The sequence below is a fragment of the Tasmannia lanceolata genome, unplaced genomic scaffold (assembly GCF_043159265.1).
Source record: "Tasmannia lanceolata isolate RefF3 unplaced genomic scaffold, GAP_Taslan_0.1 ptg000018l, whole genome shotgun sequence".
In the NCBI taxonomy this organism is placed as follows: Eukaryota; Viridiplantae; Streptophyta; class Magnoliopsida; order Canellales; family Winteraceae; genus Tasmannia; species Tasmannia lanceolata.
In genome coordinates, this window is record NW_027518695.1 from 69,353,202 (window position 1) to 69,373,509 (window position 20,308).

Below are 20,308 nucleotides of genomic sequence, written 5' to 3' on the forward strand. Positions count from 1 at the left end.
CTCATTCATTGGAGAAGGAGGTGCTTCAGTGGGTGAAAAAGATTAATCTGGCGACTCTGCCGCTGGCTAGTGCCCAAACTCGCCGGAATCTTAATCGGGCGCGATTTGCGTTGAGGCCGAAGCCAAATCAGGCTCCTAGAGTTGTCAGGGAGGAAGCATCTTCAAAATTCAAATTGCAAAATCAAGTGAAAGGGATTGGCACGTAAGCAAATCAATTAGAAGATATCCCTAATATTTCCGTTGGGCCACGAAAGTATGGCCCTTCCCATACAGGAAAAAATTTGGCCGTTTCGGAGGGAGTTAATGCTGGACAAGTGGAGCCTTAAAAAAGAAAATTTTGGCGAGAAAAAACAAAAAATACGTATTCCTCTGGATTGAAGGCTAAAGTGAAAAGTGTTAGTATTTTAAATACTAAAAATGAAAGAAACATTTGCTTTTGAAAAAGATTCTTTTTTGCTTTTGAATTTCCCACCCAAAATTTGAAATTTTCAAATTGATTCTTTCTCTTGTACTTTTCCCACTAAAAACCTTTGGAGTGTGCTCTCTTATCTCTCAAAAGTTTAGTCCAAGATGGGAAGTTGAGAAAAATTCTCCCATCCATATAAGAGGGAATGTTGAGCTAAGGCTTGAGCCTTTCAAGGGCATTCAATTTGTTTGCCTTGGGGATTTTACAAAGAGAACCAAAAACAAATAAACACACACACACACGGGTCGGGCGCGGGCGCGGGTGCGTGTGCGTGTGGGTTGGGTTGGGTTTTGGGTTTTTCCTAAACGAGATTATTATTTTTTAATCACCAAGAGTTGTGTTTATTTTAAACACCAAGAGTCATGTTTATTGTAAACCTAATCGTATCTTTTCTATTTTATCCCAAAAGTCACGTCTATTTAATTCTCCCTAAATCTGACCGTTAGATACATCTTTAATAACGTTTAAAGGATGCGTTTAATGTTTTAACGTTGTGTCTTTACTGTTTTTAAAAGGTGTCTTCTACAGACACGTTTTTGCTATAAAAACAGAAGCACACCAACGTTTTTTAAAACACACAACTTCTCTGCTTTCTAGCACTATGTTATCTGTGATAATACAGTGCTTCTCTTTCTTTCTGTTGTTGACAGAACCGAGTTTCTCTCTATATTTCAGAGTGTTCTGTTATTTTATTTCATCTCTGTTTTATTCCATTTTCTGGGCATTCGGAGTGTTCGTTGTTTGGTTCGGATTTATCTGATCGTGTACTTCAGATAGATAGCGACGGTGCGTCGGGCTGTTGTATCCTGGGGGTGATTGCGTTGGAATCTGTTGCACCGGAAGCTTTTCCGCAGAGGCGCAAAATCACCTTAAAGAGAGCGACCTAGTCCGTGCCTCAACTCGCCGCATCGAAAAGGTTATACTAATCATCTATTCTTTCTGTTTTTGACAGAAATCAGTAAACAGGTACGCCATATTATTTATATTAAGAGGAAAATTCTTCAACAATTTTAAGGTGATTTTGTTTCTGTTTTCCTCTTTCTAAAATATGGCATCCCATGATGAGATTATCTCGGATTCTTCAAATCCGAATAAGCCTTTTCGATTCAGTGGTGTTAATTTTAAGAGATGGAAGAAGAAAATATTTTTCTATTTATCCACCAAGAAAGTAGCCCATGTTTTAGATGACCCAAGGCCATGGAGATCAGAACTTGATCCTGTTAGATCTGTAATGAAAAAGAATTGGAAAGATTCTGATTTCCTTTGCCAAAATTTTATTCTAAATTGTCTCTCCGACGAACTATATGATTTTTATAGTGACTGTAAGGATTCCATAACTCTTTGGGAAGCCTTACAGAAGAAATATGTGTAGACACCCCATTTTGACCGGACCCAAATTCGCTATGCTTGGACGAAATCCCATCCAATCATTTCCGCCATGTTTCGCATTTTTCTGTTAAGTGTTGAGAGGTTGAGAGAGATTATTCATAAGAATCCGAGCAAGGGAGAATTTTGACCCATTTGCTGAGCCCGCATTGAGCATTTCAATTAAAATTTGGATCAAGCAAGTTGGCCCATGTAAGAAATATTCAAGTCATCTGTGGAGTTTACTATAGATATTAACGATCAAATTTTATGAGAAAAATGAGTTTGCCCAACATGGAATGGAGACACATTGTGATGATCTTGGCCATTCCTCGATAATCCATAAGTTGATCGGTTCGGATCAGCCCATGGAGGGGGTTCTTTGGAACACAACCAACTTAAGTTGCGGTCCTCCAATTGGATGGGTTGGATCAATTTACAAGGATGATGAGGGGGCGCACGACTAAATTGACTGGCCTACAAGTTGGACAGTCAGGATCATCCTATAAAATGGATTTCTTTTTTTGGATGACCCATTTACATTGCAAGGGGCAGTTTGGGCCATACTGGAAATGATTTTGTCGATATTTGTTGAAATGATTTCGAGTGAGATGTGCGTGCAGTACTAAATAAAAAAATGGTAGTTTATGCAGCCTACATTATAAAATGATCTAAACTATTTATCTAGTGGGTATCATTTGATTACCTCTTTGAAGAGTGCATATTTTGGTAGCAAGTAGGACCCACCCATTATCGGTTGTTTGGTGTTCTCTATTTGAAATTTAGAAAGCAACGAACGTGGTGCCTTCTTTCCTCTCTAAAAGCATCTATAATAATGAAACCATGTGCTTCTAAGAGCATTAGGCCAAATTTTCGTCACTTTCGGTGTATTGTTACAAGCAAGCATGACATGTGGGACCTATTTGAAATAGAAGATGCTGTGACAGCTTTTAAAAAAATAAAAATTAAAAAATTAAAAAAAACAGAAGAACGTGGGCAAAAACGGAGTTTCGTAAACTCTGTTTCGGTTCTCTCTCTTTAAAACTCTGGAGCATCTCTCTCAAGCCCAGAGGCTCTCCCTCAACAGGAGAGCAGAAGCTTAGTAAAAAAAAAAAAGAAGAAGGGAAGACCCACGTTGGACAGACCTCTAGTTTTTCGGTTTTCCCTCTTCTCGGCTTCTCTATCCCCACAGCAGTAGCCGTTTGGAGGCTCTGATCCTTCTCATTCGGCACAGCCGGTCCTCTCCATCTCTCTCGGCTTCCCTCTGTTAGTCTCCCACGTTAGGCTCTCCCCTCTATCCCTCTGTTTTCCCTCTCACTCCACCCTCCATTCTCATAATCTTCTGTTCTGTGTTAACCTCCCTTCCTCTTAGCTCTCTGTATCTTCTCTCATCATCTACAACTCACCAAAGCTACAAAAAAAATATATAATAAGAGGATAAAAAAAAAACAGAGTGCTGTAGATCTCATCACCTTTCCCTCTGTATTTTCTCTCACGAAGAGGTTGCTCCATCATTCCATCAATCTCTCGGTCCCTCTATCTCTCCCTCCCTATCTCTATCTTCCCATTCACAGTGGGAACAAAAACAAAAAAAAAAGGAAAAGAAATGAGAGAAAAAAAAAAACAGAGCCTCTTAAGCTCTCTCTCTCTCTCTCTCTCTCTCTCTCTCTCTCTCTCTCTCTCTCTCTCTCTCTCCCTCATTCTCCATCAATCTCCCTCTCGGCAGTAACAGAAACAAAGAAAAACAGAAAAGCAAAAAAAAGAGAGAGAGAGAGAGAAAAAGAAGAATAACGGCGGACATCGGATCGCGCGTCAGTAGGATTTTTGGATTTCTTCAGCTTTCAGATTCGGCGAAGACTCCATCAGAGGTTGGTACACTGTTCTCGGATTTTTCCAGGATCGTTTAGTATTTTTTATGTATTTTGCATGATTTTTAAGTATTTAATTGAATTTAATTGAATATTAATTGCGTGTGCTTAAAATCACGATCTGCATAAGTGTTTCAAATCCGTTTCGTCCTGAAATTTAATACGATGTTCTACTTAAATAGAGTACAATAACTATCGGATCAGATCGAGCATTGAATCAACGGTCCTTTCGAATTTGAGTGAAGAGTGGTATTTTATTTAAAATATGGGCTGAGAAATTATGAAATTCGAAAAAATAGCCATCTCAGGATGATCTATTTTTTGGAATTTTAAATTTTTCTTGTGTTCATCACATCAGAGCAAGGTTGGAGGATGTTTTCCGGAATCATAATTTTCTCGAAAAGCGTGTTTTAAAAATAGAAAACTCTTCAAAAATATCTTTTCGACCAAGAAAAATAAAATATATACTAAACGGATTCCAAAATTAATGAAATTTTGTGGAAAAATAATATGTTACTGATACATTCTACCATGAAGTTTTCACAATTTTTGGATTGTGTTTGGTTATTATTCTATGCTTTCTTTGAAAAATACCAGATTTTAGGAGAATTTTTACTAACATCAGATCATCATTAAGAGAGTCTTTGACTCATTTGTTTGTGTGATGTTGTTGTCAGTGAGTCTTTGACTTGTGTTTCCATCTCTTTTAGGGAGTCTTTGACTCGTCTATCCTTTAGTTGTTGTCAGTGGAGTCTTTGACTCGTGTTTCCACCGCTATTAGAGAGTCATTGACTCATTTGTACCCTTCTTTAATATTCTTAGTTAGGATTTTCTCCTTTAGAGTTGTTGATTACTTCGCTTTGATTAGAGACTAACTCAGTCTTATTAGAGCTTTGCCTGCTTGGGATCTTGGATCGTTTTCTCTCTTCTTGGGACGCTATCTTTCTTGTTGTGGTTTGTCTCTTTGAGACGCCAGTTTCTTGTTGTGGATCGTCTATTTGAGGCGTTAGTTGCGTATTCGGGATTTCCCCTTTGGATTTAGGGCTTTGCCCTAGTTTATGGTGTTACTTGCGTGTTCCCTTGAAGATTGAAAACATTTAAGAGTCTAAGAGCATTGGAAAAGCTTTAAAATCCAAAAATAGTAGAAATTTAAAACTAAAAAACATTTGAAAACTTTAAAAATATCAAAAACATTTGAAAAACATAAAAAAAAACTTAAAAAAATCTAAAGTGTTGAATGTTTCTTATATAAGCGTAGTTTGAGAGTTCGTTTCGAACTACGTTGGCTTGATCCTCTTCCGAGGTACGTAGTGCAGCTTGGGATTTACATCCCAAGTCCAGCCAAACTTTTTTGTAAATAACTATTTTAAACCTTCTTAAAAAACCTTTAAAATCTTATTTTCAAAAGATCTTCTTCTAGAGTTAGGAGTTTCTCCTAGATAAAGAGTTTTAGAGTTAGGGTTTTTCTTTTGATAGGTTATTTGATTGTTTGTTTGTTGTGTGCTTGTTTTAGAGTTAGGGGTCTGTCCTAGAGTTATAGGAGCGCCTCCGTCCGGTCAGTCGGCGATCCACATCGCCGAGTGATGACTAGAGTATGATACGCTAGTCCACCCTTGGTTTTCCTTAAGAAATACAGCCTAGTCACACATAGGTTGTAAGAACCACCTGCATTAGCTTAGGGCTAATCTGCATTTAGTTAGGGCATATAGGGTGTCATAAAATCCACAATTCACTGAAATTTAAATAATCGTACAAGAAACTTTAATAACCGGTTCGGTCTTTTAGATCGAGTCTAGGATAGAAGTCTAGGTGTCTTAGGCATCCTAGCTTAGAATAGGCGCGAAGAACTACGTTGCCTTGATTCTCGTGGAGGCGGGGATACGTAGGCTTCTTTGGATGAATACCAGATCATCTGAGGACTCGGGCTAATCACTTTTAAAACTGTTGAAACAATCAAATCACTTAGGATTTTCCATGAAATTAGAATTTTAGGAGAACTTTCACTTAGATTGAATCCAAACCAATTAAGAAATCAAGATACACATTTAGGATTCACATTGAAATTAGATCATAGGATGCATGTCACATAGATAGCACATTAACAGAGAGTTGAATGAGCCATTAAAAATGAATTTAAAAGAGTTAACTTTTGGAATTGAAGACCGATTATCGGGCAGGAATGGTGCATGTGGTGGATAAATCCCCATACCTTCCATTCTTGTAACCAGGTAGCGAGTCTAGATTTCTGGTTAATTATGGGTCCTAGATCCCACATCTAGGTGGCGACTCTGTCAGTCTCTTTTGTGTGGAATTCGGATTGCCTTAGTGATCCCAAGTTCACATAAAAGATGAATTAAAATTAATAATAAAAGGCACACGCCAATCGCGTGGGTACGAGAGACCAAGAGATAGTGCGTGGCGGCTCGCGCCCCACCCCTCTCGCGGGATCGGGTCGCATAGACTGGCGACTCTGCTGGGGAACACCTAACTTCATTACAATTCCAAAGGATAACTCATTTGAATCTATTTCAACTGGCTCATGAAAACTCTATCTCTTTTATGCTTGTTAGATTAGTTTGTATGCTTTATTTTCTCATCACATTTACTCAAACTTAATCTAACAAAACCTGAAGGCATCATAGATTGCGCGAACTTATTGCACACACTTACATCACTTTCATCTAAACCCCTGTATCTCACATGCACACACGTCCTATTTTAGGAACCCGGAGTGTTATCTAGCATGGTTGACTAGGATTTCATCACCTGGTGCCTCTGTGCTAGAGAAGCATTCCACCCTTAGCCTAGTACCTTTATGGTACGTAAACGGATCTCTTGTTCACGTACTGATACGCCGGACACTGGTACAGTATATCGAACATGGATTCGCGCTAAGGGAACTCTTGGCCTTACCCCTAGATTAACCCACACATGCATGTAGTATACGAACACATGTGCATCACGTGTGTGAGCCTAGTTTAGGATATCTTACCCAATTGTGTGTGTGAGCCTAGTTTAGGATATCCTACCCATTTGTGTCTAGATTAGGCCGTAGTCCATCTTTCAATGGCTACGATCGGTCCTAGGTACACAAACAAAGTCATGAGTCGAGATCCTCTCTCCACTCCGCTAGATTAGGGTTAGGGTTGATGCCTTCAGGTAACACTGATAAAATGTGCGAAAATTAAAAAACTTTTCCTTTGGGGTTAGGATGTAAATCCCATTCATTTCCAAAGATCTCATAGGATTAGTCATTCATGATCCATCTGTTGAAAGCAATCTTATGCTATCTCATCTCATCTTGATCTCATCTTGTTGTTGATATCCATCATTCAGATTTTAGATCTGGTCCTTGACCCGACTTTTGTCATTCTTATGGCCATGGTCTATTATCTGAGCCATTGATTGATCCATGTTTATCATATATCTTTTACCCCTGGATCATATCGAAATCATTGATGAAAAAGTTTGATCTCACCTGTATTCTTTGAGTGCATGATCGTTGCTGAGATCGAAACTTATTTTGATTAGGGATGTTTATCGTTCCTGACTCTTTCATTCCCAAAAGAAGAACGGTTATACCCAAAGAACACCTTAAGGAATAGATTGAGGATTCTTTCCAAATTAACATACCCGTTGATGTATTTCAAGATTACTCTTTTCTCTATTTGTTCAGAATCTTTATCTCATGATTATTGATCTAGTATGTTAACTTCCAATCAGGATTCTGAAAGATAGCAACCATCGCTTCAAAAAAGGGCACCCAAGCTAAACCTACCTGGTCTAGACCTACCTCAATATCTAGACTTGTTCGTCACTTTGATCCCACTGTGTCACCAACAGCACCTTTACCATCTTCACCAGAGTTGTCAGGTTCTTTTGAAGTCAACCAAATGGCTAATGATCCAGTGGACCCCATGATAACTATACAGGAAATGTTGAGAAATATGTGTCGAGATATAGCAGGGTTGAAAGATGAGGTGACTCATCTAAAAGACCAGAGTACTCAAAAGGTCTCTACTTCTAAAGATCCCGCCATTCAGCCTCCTCCGGCCACATCTCCTAACCTCACCAGACCAGTCATCTCTCCCGTAGAGATCGATCTAAAAGATGAGCAATATGCTGGGGAATACTTTGTCCCTCCGGTTAACAAGGAGAATGAGTTGTTCGATAAGTATGAGAAGATGGCTCGTGACATTGAGAGCATGAAGGTTCAAGCGTCCAAGGGATTCGATATTTCTGAATTTCTGATGTCCCCTAATGCCATATTCCCGCCTAAGTTCAAGGCACCAGACTATGACAAATATGATGGAACTGGGTGTCCGAGAAACCACGTCAGATGGTTCATCACTCTTTCCCAGCAGCATGGCTTAAGTCGAGAGCAGATGGCTCATTTGTTTCCTATGTCTCTTATAGGGGTAGCCAAAAGATGGTTTTTGAGGTTGAAACCAGAAGAGATTAGGACATTAGAAGAAATCTCTAACCGATTCGTAGAACAATTCTCCATGGAGGAAGGGATCGAGGTCACTAAAAGAGATCTGAAGCTGTTGAAGCAGAATCCTCAGGAGACATTCACATCTTTCATTAGGCGCTGGAGGCGCAAGTCTGCCCAACTGAGCCATAGAATGTCAGAGGAAGACCAGATAAAGTTGGTCCTCAAGAGCTTGTCCCCGCAGTACTTTCACTTCATGGCGCCGCAGCACTATCAGAATTTCGATCATTTGATTAAGACCGGCACCCAGATCGAGGATGCTATTGCTAAGGGCCTCCGAGCCAAAACGCTATCTGATGTCCGAGAGGGGAAGAGGCCTATGATCCAACCGAAGGAAGTACAAGCAGTCAGTTATACCAGACCAGTGACCAAGCCTGTTGATGAAGTTGTTAGACCAATGGTGACGAAGCAGTTCAGGCAGTTTGACCCATTACCATTTCCACTGCCCATGATACTTAAGAAGTTGATCAGAGACAAGAAGATCAGACTTCCGGATGTCAAACCTGTACCTAATCCGCTGCCCGGAAACTGGAGAAGGGATCAATACTGTGAATATCACAGGGGCCCGGGACACATGACTGAGAACTGTTTGGCCTTGAAGCACGCGATTCAGAACATGATCGATAAAGATGAGCTTGCAGTTGAAAGGCCGAATATCACTCAGAATCCTCTCCCCAACCACCGTGCTGTTGCTCCTCCCACTACAAACGCTATCTTTGTAGATGAGCCCATCCTTGATCCCTCTGCTCTCATTTGCGCTATTACATCTGATAAAACATATGTTTTGAACTTTGACGATGAAGAGCTCAGAGAATTCAGAGAAAAAGAACCTTATGTGCTGTCGTTTGACGATGCTGAACTCGCTGAGTCATCTTCAGCCCAGTCATATGCGCTTCAGAATGTTGGTCTGGAAGAAGCAAAGGAAGCCACCTATGTTCTAAGGATGGAGGACTTTGAAGAGGATGTCAGTAATGCACCTTATGTTTTCAGAACGGACGAAGACGAACTGCTATTGCTGGATGATCAGTGTAACGAGATGCGTCACATGACCCGAGGTGGGCGAGTGTTCAAACCACCAGAATTGAGTGTAGAAAACCCGGCAGGGGTTGCAAGAAACTCAGAAAATCAGAGGCAGAATAAAGTGAGCGCAGACGAAGAAGATGAGAGCCTGTTAAAGCAGCTGAAGAAGACTCAGGCTAATATCTCGGTATGGGGTTTACTAATGGCCTCATCGAAGCACAGAAAGCTAGTCCTTCAAGAGCTTAATGCAGCACAAGTTTCTGTTAATACCTCACCTGACGAGCTTGTCAGTCTCGTAGCCATGGCCAGAGCTGCGAAAACATTGTCATTCGCTGATGACGATTTACCTCCTGAGGGCCGAGACCATACTAAGCCTCTTAAAATCACAGTCTTCTGTAACAAGAAGAAGGTGCCAGAGGTGTTGGTTGACAACGGCTCTGCACTGAATGTTTGCCCATTAAGCACCGCAGCAACCCTGGGGTTCAGTCCTGAGAATTTTATTCCATCCGAGCAGGGTATTCTAGCATATGATGGCACTCGCCGAGATGTAATCGGGACTTTGGTCACTGAGATACAGATTGGCGGAGAAGACTTTGAGGTAGAATTTCAAGTCTTAGATATTAAGGCTTCATTCTTACTGTTGCTTGGCCGTCCTTGGATGCACAAGGTCGGGGTTGTTCCGTCTACTCTCCACCAAAAACTGAAGTTCATTCGCAGGAACAGAGTGATAACAGTAAAGGGGGATCCTGATCTCGAGATAGGGCAGATCACTCCGGACATAACTGGGGAAAGATCCAAAGATGTCAATTTGACGGGGTTTTCACTAGAGGTAACTACGATCACTTTCAAAGAGGCTTTGAATGAGGAAATTTGTTTCCTGACCAGTACGAATTCGAATGTCATCAGAATGATTCGCCGACAGGGCTATATGCCAGGCGCCGGGTTAGGCAAATATCATCAAGGTTTGACCGAGTTTCCTGTGTTCAAAACATTCAATGGTTTGTTCGGACTGGGTTACAAGCCTACAAAGAAGGAAATTGTAGAGATGAAGCAGTTGATGCTGAAATGGGCAGAAAACCGTCGTCGGGGCTTGGGGCTACCAATGGCACCCATTGATTTGAAAATGAACGGTCGATTCCGAAAAGAAGGCGCAGCCTTTCCTTTCTGTGGCTTTGCAGAGTTTTGGTTGGATGAGAGCACAGGTCAGATGCTTCCGGGGTTTGAGATTTTCTTCGATCTTGAGCTAGAAGATGAGCCAGTGGGTATGCAGATTGTAGAGACAGAGTCTGAGGCTGATTGGACAGAGCACATAGAGCCGAGTCTTCTGAATTCACTTTTCCAAGAAGGGTCACAGACTGTGGCCGTGATTGGCAGGAGCCCGCTGATACTTGACCCAACTCGTCTTATCACCCCGGCTGAGGAACCTCTGACTAACTGGACTTCTCAAGTCCTACCCCAGGTTATTTTCCAGTACAAACGAATCCCTTCAGAAGAGTCAGTCGTCCATAAATACGTGTCAGTCTCCGGGTTTGATTCAGAGTCTATATCTTCTAATGAGTCTTTTGATGCAGGTACCATAGAGGACCATTCACCTGAGATCGGCGACGTTTCTTCCTTTTCAAGCGAGATTGAGTTGGAGTCTGTTCATAATAAAGCATCTGTTGCTGTTTCCTTTTATAGTTCTGAGTCAGTTGACGCAGGTGTCAACATTTCCATCGAGTCTGTAAAAATGAGTCCAAAGTTCATTGTACCCCCCGATGAGGGTAATTCGTCTGTTGATGTATATGATTCAAATTTCAATGAAATGAAGGATTCTTCTTTTGAGTACATTCCTGTCTCTATTTCATCTGCTGAATCTGCTATAAAATCTGATAATCTTAATAATAACAATCAAGACTCCCCCTCTGATGAGGATGCCGACAAAACTCCCCCTGAAATCAGACATATGATCCAACAGGAGGAGAGTCGCCGAGCAAAACCACTTGATGAGGAAGTTGAAACTGTGAATATTGGTGATGAAACCTCAATTAAGGAAATAAAGATTGGCAAAACTTTATCCCCTGAAGAACGCGAGGAATTGATCACCCTGCTTAAAGAGTTCAAAGAAGTTTTTGCTTGGTCTTACGATGATATGCCAGGATTAAGTGAGGAAATCGTCCAGCACAGATTACCCTTAATCCTTGGTGCTAAGCCAAAGAAGCAAAAACTCCGAAAGCTCAAAACAGAATGGGAGTTGAAAGTCTATGAAGAAGTGAAGAAATTGTTAGAAGTAAAATTCATCCAGGTGGTGGAATATCCTGAATGGCTCGCTAACATAGTACCGGTGCCCAAAAAGGACGGGAAAGTCAGAATGTGTGTTGATTTTAGAGATTTAAACAAAGCAAGTCCTAAAGATGACTTTCCTCTTCCAAGCATTGATCTCCTGGTGGATAACACTGCTGGGCATGCTCTTTTATCCTTTATGGATGGATTCTCAGGGTACAATCAGATTAAAATGGCACCTGAAGACATGTTGAAGACAGCGTTCATCACTCAGTGGGGTACATATTGCTACAGAGTGATGCCGTTTGGCTTGAAAAATGCTGGTGCTACATATCAGAGAGCCGCCACGACTCTTCTTCATGATATGATTCACAAAGAGGTTGAAGTTTACGTTGATGACATGATCATAAAGGGGAAGACTCGGCCTGAGCACACTGTTGCCCTGAGAAAGTTTTTTGAGCGGATCAGGAAGTATCAGCTTCGTCTGAACCCGAGTAAATGTGTATTTGGCGTTACGTCAGGGAAACTCTTGGGGTTTATGGTCAGCGAAAGAGGGATCGAAGTGGACCCGCAGAAGATCAAGGCGATTCAAGAAATGCAGCCGCCGAAGACAGAAAGGCAGATCAGAGGTTTCCTTGGCAAAGTTCAGTATCTGAGACGGTTCATAGCACATCTGACGATGACATCTGAACCCATTTTCAAGCTTCTGAAGAAGAATTCCTCGAAGAAGTGGAATGAAGAGTGTCAGAAGGCTTTTGAAAAGGTTAAGCAATGCCTATCCTTGCCCCCTGTTCTTTCACCAGTTATTCCAGGCCAGCCGTTGCTGTTGTACTTATCTATCACGGATACAGCGATGGGTTGCATGCTTGCTCAGCAGGATCTTGAGTCTAAGAAAGAAAGACCCATTTACTACATCAGCAAGAAGATGCTAGAGTATGAATTAAAATACACTGTTTTGGAGAAGACTTGTCTCGCATTAGTTTGGGCAACCCAGAGGCTTAGACATTATTTGCTTTCAAACAAGGTTCTTCTGCTTTCACGAATGGACCCTCTAAAGTACTTGTTTGAGAAACCTGCCCTTACAGGAAGGACTGCAAGGTGGTTATTGTTATTGTCTGAGTTCGACATCAGTTATGTCACTCAGAAATCAGTTAAGGGGCGGGTTATAGCTGAACAATTGGCCGATGCTCCAGTTGAGGAGAATGCTGTTCTAAGAGCCGAATTCCCTGATGAAGAAATTATGGATATCGAAGAAGAAGAGGTTCTCAGTACCAAGTGGTTAATGTACTTTGATGGAGCCGTAAACAGTCGTGGGCAAGGAGTAGGTGCAGTCTTGGTCTCTCCGAAGAAAGAATACATTCCTATCTCCATCAAGTTGCAGTTCGAGTGCACCAACAACATGGCAGAGTACGAAGCCTGTATTGCCGGACTTGAAGCAGCCTTAGCATTGCAGATTCAAGATATTGATGTGTTCGGGGATTCCATCCTGATCATTTACCAGATTAATGGGCAATGGAAAACTCGAGAAGATAGATTGATCCCTTATAATATGTATTTGGAATCTCTAGTCCAAAAATTCAAGAGCGTCACATTTACTCACTTATCAAGGACCAGAAATCATTTTGCTGATGCTTTGGCCACTTTGGCCTCGATGTTAGATATCTCCGCTACAATGGAAGTTCAACCGTTAGCCATCAGACTGCAATGGGCCCCTGCGCACGTAAATGCTATAGAGATTTCAGCTAGATGTCCAGATGGGAAGCCTTGGTACACAGATATCAGAAACCTCATTTCAGGCAAGGGTCATCCTCCGGAAGCTTCAAGCAAGGAAAGGAAAACTCTCCAGAAGTTATCTGCGAATTTCATCATTTGCGGTGGAGAGCTATATAGAAGGTCATTTGATGGCATACAACTCCTTTGTGTTGATGAAGATAAAGCTGCAGAACTTATTGAGCAGACTCATGAGGGTGTTTGTGGACCTCATATGAACGGGAAGATGCTATCTAGAAAGATCCTTAGACTTGGATTCTATTGGCCTACAATGGAAACAGACTGCTTCGCATTTGTAAGAAAATGCCATAAGTGTCAAGTCTATGCGAATCTTATTCATGTTCCTCCTTCGGAGTTGCACTCCCTGACTTCGCCGTGGCCGTTTTCGGTATGGGGAATAGACATCATTGGGAAGATTTATCCGAGATCCTCGAGCGGACATGAGTACATTCTGGTGGCTATTGATTATTTCACAAAGTGGATAGAGGCTGCATCTTATGCTTCCATCACTTCGAACACAGTTGCGAAGTTCATCCGTACCAATATAATTTGCAGATACGGAGTACCTCACGAGTTGATTTCAGATAATGGATCACATTTCAAGAAAGAAGTGTTACACCTGTGTGAAGAGTTCAGGATAAGGCATCACAAGTCGTCTCCTTACAGGCCGCAGACGAATGGGGCCGTTGAAGCAGCAAATAAGAACATCAAAGTCATTATCAGTAAGATGACTGAGACATATAAGGACTGGTCGAACAAACTTCCTTATGCCTTATGGGCTTATAGAACATCGATCAGGTCTTCAACAGGCGTGACTCCGTATTCTTTGGTGTACGGAATGGAGGCTGTTCTCCCTGTTGAGTTAAGAATCCCCTCTTTGAGAGTGATGGTGGAGGCCGATCTGCCAGAGTCAGAATGGGCGAAGGCCAGACACAATGAGCTACAGATGATAGATGAGAAGAGGCTGAGAGCCTTATATCATATCCAAGGATATCAGAGACGGATTGAGAGAGCTTTCAATAAGAAGGTTCGTGTCCGAGATTTGAAGCCTGGAGATCTTGTATTGAAGTCCTACAGGGCACCGGTATTTGACCCAAGAGGAAAGTTCAGGCCAAACTGGTCTGGTCCTTACATTGTTGATGAAGTCCTGCCTGGAAAAGCCGTAAGACTGCTCAATGAAAATGGAGAAAAATTAAATGAACCTACAAACCTGGATCAATTAAAAAAATATTATGCTTAAGTACACCAGGAGGCCATCCTTGGACGATTTGAGCTTCAAGCCAATACCCAAATGTTTTAAACTATTTGCAAACCCGTTGGGCCTAGAAAAAAATGAATAATGAAACCCCTTTCCGCTAAAAGAACCTGTGAGCCAAAAGCAAAATCAAAATTTCTTTGTTAAACTTAAACCAGGGGCATCTTTTATGACTTTCGTCATAAAAGATTTTAAACCCGAACTACGCGTTACCTGATTCCCAATTTCTTTAAGGATACGTAGGCAGTCTGGAGGATCCAGATTCGGTCCAGATACATGCAAACATACCAAAGTCTAACCGGTTTGAACCTAAGCCCACCCGAAAGTCCTTCTGGTATACTCAGGCCCAGGTTTGTAGAGAAACAGAAAGAAAGAAAAATGATGGAGTCTTAGACCCGCTAGACTGAAAACCCGCAAGGGCGGTCTAGGCAAAAGTTAGGGTCATTCACCCGCTAAGCTGAAAACCCGAAAGGGCGGCTTAGGCAAAAATCAGGGTGCTGAGCCTGCTGGATGGAAAATCTGCAAGGGCAGACAGTCCAGGCAAAAATTAAGGCATATGGTCCGCCGAATCGAAAACCTGAAAAGGCGATTTGGTCATGGCAGTGACTTCATGAAGAGAGGACAAGGCTTTAAAAAGCCAGCTAAACTTTCGATTTTCTCTGGCACCTTCTCAAAGTCTAAGTAAGCACCATCAAGACTTCTTTTGGTACTCTTTGAGCCAGAGAAGTTGAAATCGAGCAATCTGAAGGGAGGATAACCATGGCAGAAATCCTGAAAAGAGGGTTGAAACACCTTTAAACACGGTATTCAAAAGACTCTAAGAGAGTGGCTTTTACCATTTTTTTTGTTTAAAAAAAAAAAAAAACCTATCAGACTAAGAAGCAGATTTCAGTCTATCTTGGTATTTGAGTCAGGTGTCCGTCAATGTCCTCGTTCGTTGTTTGTCAAAGTCTTTCCTTTGTCAAGTCGAGTTCAATTCTTCAGAGTCCTGTTCCTCCCCAAGCCGGGGTGGCAAAAAAAAAAAAAAAGAGAGAGAGGAGGGAAAGCAGAACTCTCAGAGAAGCAGAGAATTTATGGCCCCTGTGAACAAGTGCAAAGCAGAGCAATTCAGAGGTTGATAGGCTTTCAGCCCAATTCCAGCATTAGCAGATGGTAGTGATGAAGCAGGATTTTGAGCAGAACCATGTTCTTGTATTTTTAAGAGCCTTATAAGCCCAAGTGTTCATCAGAAAAGTTTGTAACCCCAAGTGTACATTAATGAAAGCCTTTGGCCCATTTTTCTTGTGTTGCTCTCCAAATGAATTTTGTTATGGAAGTAATCATACTAGGGGCATCTTTTATGACTCACGTCATAAAAGATGTCAAATACACATTGATATTTGAAATGGACATTCTCCTCAAATAGAGACTAGAGAGTTTGAACACGCTCTTTTTGTTCAAGCTCTCCTGTCGAGTATTTGGCTCGTGTTGCTTTGGTAAAGCTTCAATCTCTAAAAATAAAAAATAAAATAAAAATAATAAAAAATAATAATAATAAGAATGACTCTTTGAGTGTGACATTTGGGACTTTTTAAGTGTCCGCAGTGTGTCCCTACCTAACAAGTTGGGAGTCAGGCATACCTGCGAGGGGGTTTGTATGGATCCGTGTTGCATGACGGGCATACAAATCTGGATTTATATGGAACCGTGTTACACCACGGGCATATAAATCTGGGGTCTTATGAGATAATTTAGCAATTCCTTTGTTGATGTGAGACTCTTTGAGTAGTTAAGACCCTTCGAGTGTTACAGACTCTTCGGGTAGTTGAGACTCTTTGAGTATAAATGTTTTGTGTTGATTTGAGACTCTTTGAGTAGTTGAGACCCTTCGAGTGTTACAGACTCTTCGGGTAGTTGAGACTCTTTGAGTATTAAATGTTTTGTGTTGATTTGAGACTCTTTGAGTAGTTGAGACCCTTCGAGTGTTACAGACTCTTCGGGTAATTGAGACTCTTTGAGTATAAATGTTTGGTGTTGATTTGAGACTCTTTGAGTAGTTGAGACCCTTCGAGTGTTACAGATTCTTCGAGTAGTTGAGACTCTTTGAGTATAAATGTTTTGTGTTGATTTGAGACTCTTTGAGTAGTTGAGACCCTTCGAGTGTTGCAGACTCTTCGGGTAATTGAGACTCTTTGAGTATAAATGTTTAGTATCGATTTGAGACTCTTTGAGTAGTTGAGGCCCTTTGAGTGTCACAGACTCTTCGGGTAGTTGAGACTCTTTGAGTATAAATGTTGTGTTGATTTGAGACTCTCTGAGTAGTTGAGACCCTTTGAGTGTTACAGACTCTTCGGGTAGTTGAGGCTCTTTGAGTATAAAAGTTTCTTTGATGTGTTTGAGACTCTTTGAGTAGTTGAGACCCTTTGAGTGTTACAGACTCTTCGGGTAGTTGAGGCTCTTTGAGTATAAAGGTTTTTGCATGTGTTTGAGACTCTTTGAGTATAAATATTTTCATGTTGATTTGAGACTCTTTGAGTAGTTGAGATCCTTCGAGTGTTACAGACTCTTCGGGTAGTTGGGACTCTTTGAGTATAAAGGTTTCTATGTGTGTTTGAAGCTCTCAGAGTGTTACAGACTCTTTGAGTAATTATTTTAGACTCTCAGAGTGTTACAGACTCTTTGAGAGATTGTTTGAGACTCTCAGAGTGTTACATGCTCTTTGAGTGATTGTTTCACATTTGTTTGAGTGATTGATTTACATTTACATTGATAATGGTTTACATTCTCTGAAGTAATTCTATTGTGTTCGTTTTCATAAGACTATGTCTTAAAGATAAAGAGTATGTTTGTGTTTTGTGTTTGCTTCCCTTAATAAAGTCTTTGCGTTTTGGTTTAGATAGTTGAGTCGTGAGTATTAGAGAGAGGCTATCTCATTGAGATATCGTGATTGCCGAGTTAAGGGTCGGTGAGAGGTTATCTCCCTTTTGCTTGCAGTCTTTGAGTCTCGTAGTGTTATTTTGTTGTTTTACCTTTGTGAGCATAAGTTTAAAACCGAAAAAAAAAAAAAAATTGCTTTGTTTTTATATCGGGTCGGCCAAAATGAGTTGTCTTGTTAGCTTTGCCATTCGTGTGACAAGCACACTCTGCCAAAGAGGGGCATCTGTAGACACCCCATTTTGACCGGACCCAAATTCGCTATGCTTGGACGAAATCCCATCCAATCATTTCCGCCATGTTTCGCATTTTTCTGTTAAGTGTTGAGAGGTTGAGAGAGATTATTCATAAGAATCCGAGCAAGGGAGAATTTTGACCCATTTGCTGAGCCCGCATTGAGCATTTCAATTAAAATTTGGATCAAGCAAGTTGGCCCATGTAAGAAATATTCAAGTCATCTGTGGAGTTTACTATAGATATTAACGATCAAATTTTATGAGAAAAATGAGTTTGCCCAACATGGAATGGAGACACATTGTGATGATCTTGGCCATTCCTCGATAATCCATAAGTTGATCGGTTCGGATCAGCCCATGGAGGGGGTTCTTTGGAACACAACCAACTTAAGTTGCGGTCCTCCAATTGGATGGGTTGGATCAATTTACAAGGATGATGAGGGGGCGCACGACTAAATTGACTGGCCTACAAGTTGGACAGTCAGGATCATCCTATAAAATGGATTTCTTTTTTTGGATGACCCATTTACATTGCAAGGGGCAGTTTGGGCCATACTGGAAATGATTTTGTCGATATTTGTTGAAATGATTTCGAGTGAGATGTGCGTGCAGTACTAAATAAAAAAATGGTAGTTTATGCAGCCTACATTATAAAATGATCTAAACTATTTATCTAGTGGGTATCATTTGATTACCTCTTTGAAGAGTGCATATTTTGGTAGCAAGTAGGACCCACCCATTATCGGTTGTTTGGTGTTCTCTATTTGAAATTTAGAAAGCAACGAACGTGGTGCCTTCTTTCCTCTCTAAAAGCATCTATAATAATGAAACCATGTGCTTCTAAGAGCATTAGGCCAAATTTTCGTCACTTTCGGTGTATTGTTACAAGCAAGCATGACATGTGGGACCTATTTGAAATAGAAGATGCTGTGACAGCTTTTAAAAAAATAAAAATTAAAAAATTAAAAAAAACAGAAGAACGTGGGCAAAAACGGAGTTTCGTAAACTCTGTTTCGGTTCTCTCTCTTTAAAACTCTGGAGCATCTCTCTCAAGCCCAGAGGCTCTCCCTCAACAGGAGAGCAGAAGCTTAGTAAAAAAAAAAAAGAAGAAGGGAAGACCCACGTTGGACAGACCTCTAGTTTTTCGGTTTTCCCTCTTCTCGGCTTCTCTATCCCCACAGCAGTAGCCGTTTGGAGGCTCTGATCCTTCTCATTCGGCACAGCCGGTCCTCTCCATCTCTCTCGGCTTCCCTCTGTTAGTCTCCCACGTTAGGCTCTCCCCTCTATCCCTCTGTTTTCCCTCTCACTCCACCCTCCATTCTCATAATCTTCTGTTCTGTGTTAACCTCCCTTCCTCTTAGCTCTCTGTATCTTCTCTCATCATCTACAACTCACCAAAGCTACAAAAAAAATATATAATAAGAGGATAAAAAAAAAACAGAGTGCTGTAGATCTCATCACCTTTCCCTCTGTATTTTCTCTCACGAAGAGGTTGCTCCATCATTCCATCAATCTCTCGGTCCCTCTATCTCTCCCTCCCTATCTCTATCTTCCCATTCACAGTGGGAACAAAAACAAAAAAAAAAGGAAAAGAAATGAGAGAAAAAAAAAAACAGAGCCTCTTAAGCTCTCTCTCTCTCTCTCTCTCTCTCTCTCTCTCTCTCTCTCTCTCCCTCATTCTCCATCAATCTCCCTCTCGGCAGTAACAGAAACAAAGAAAAACAGAAAAGCAAAAAAAAGAGAGAGAGAGAGAGAGAAAAAGAAGAATAACGGCGGACATCGGATCGCGCGTCAGTAGGATTTTTGGATTTCTTCAGCTTTCAGATTCGGCGAAGACTCCATCAGAGGTTGGTACACTGTTCTCGGATTTTTCCAGGATCGTTTAGTATTTTTTATGTATTTTGCATGATTTTTAAGTATTTAATTGAATTTAATTGAATATTAATTGCGTGTGCTTAAAATCACGATCTGCATAAGTGTTTCAAATCCGTTTCGTCCTGAAATTTAATACGATGTTCTACTTAAATAGAGTACAATAACTATCGGATCAGATCGAGCATTGAATCAACGGTCCTTTCGAATTTGAGTGAAGAGTGGTATTTTATTTAAAAATATGGGCTGAGAAATTATGAAATTCGAAAAAATAGCCATCTCAGGATGATCTATTTTTTGGAATTTTAAATTTTTCTTGTGTTCATCACATCAGAGCAAGGTTGGAGGATGTTTTCCGGAATCGTAATTTTCTCGAAAAGCGTGTTTTAAAAATAGAAAACTCTTCAAAAATATCTTTTCGACCAAGAAAAATAAAATATATACTAAAGGGATTCCAAAATTAATGAAATTTTGTGGGAAAATAATATGTTACTGATACATTCTACCATGAAGTTTTCACAATTTTTGGATTGTGTTTGGTTATTATTCTATGCTTTCTTTGAAAAATACCAGATTTTAGGAGAATTTTTACTAACATCAGATCATCATTAAAATTCATAAAATTTTTACAGAAGTCTTATATTTCACATTTATGGCTACTGTAAAAGTTTCAAGTGATTCGGATCTTGTTTCATGTGTGGTGTAGTGTTAATTTATAATCTGGGCTGAAAATTGAAAAATCAGAAGTTTGTAGTAACTAATTTCTACAATTCATGAAAATCTCACTGC

The 20,308-nt window shown here is 40.7% G+C and overlaps 1 protein-coding gene across 1 annotated transcript; it reads left to right on the plus strand.

Moving 5' to 3' along the window:
• Nucleotides 1-1,839: 1,839 nt before the first annotated feature.
• LOC143849796 (uncharacterized) lies at nt 1,840-14,701 on the plus strand. The gene is made up of 2 exons (XM_077358992.1): nt 1,840-3,699; nt 7,423-14,701. Exon 2 carries the CDS (start codon nt 7,593-7,595, stop codon nt 14,481-14,483), a length of 6,891 nt encoding a protein of 2,296 aa, XP_077215107.1. The 5' UTR covers nt 1,840-3,699; nt 7,423-7,592; the 3' UTR covers nt 14,484-14,701.
• The last annotated feature ends 5,607 nt before the right edge of the window (nt 14,702-20,308 follow it).

What these genes read in the sequence shown, in the direction of transcription:
- LOC143849796 (XM_077358992.1), top strand. Translation starts at nt 7,593, where the DNA reads ATGGCTAATGATCCAGTGGACCCCATGATAACTATACAGGAAATGTTG.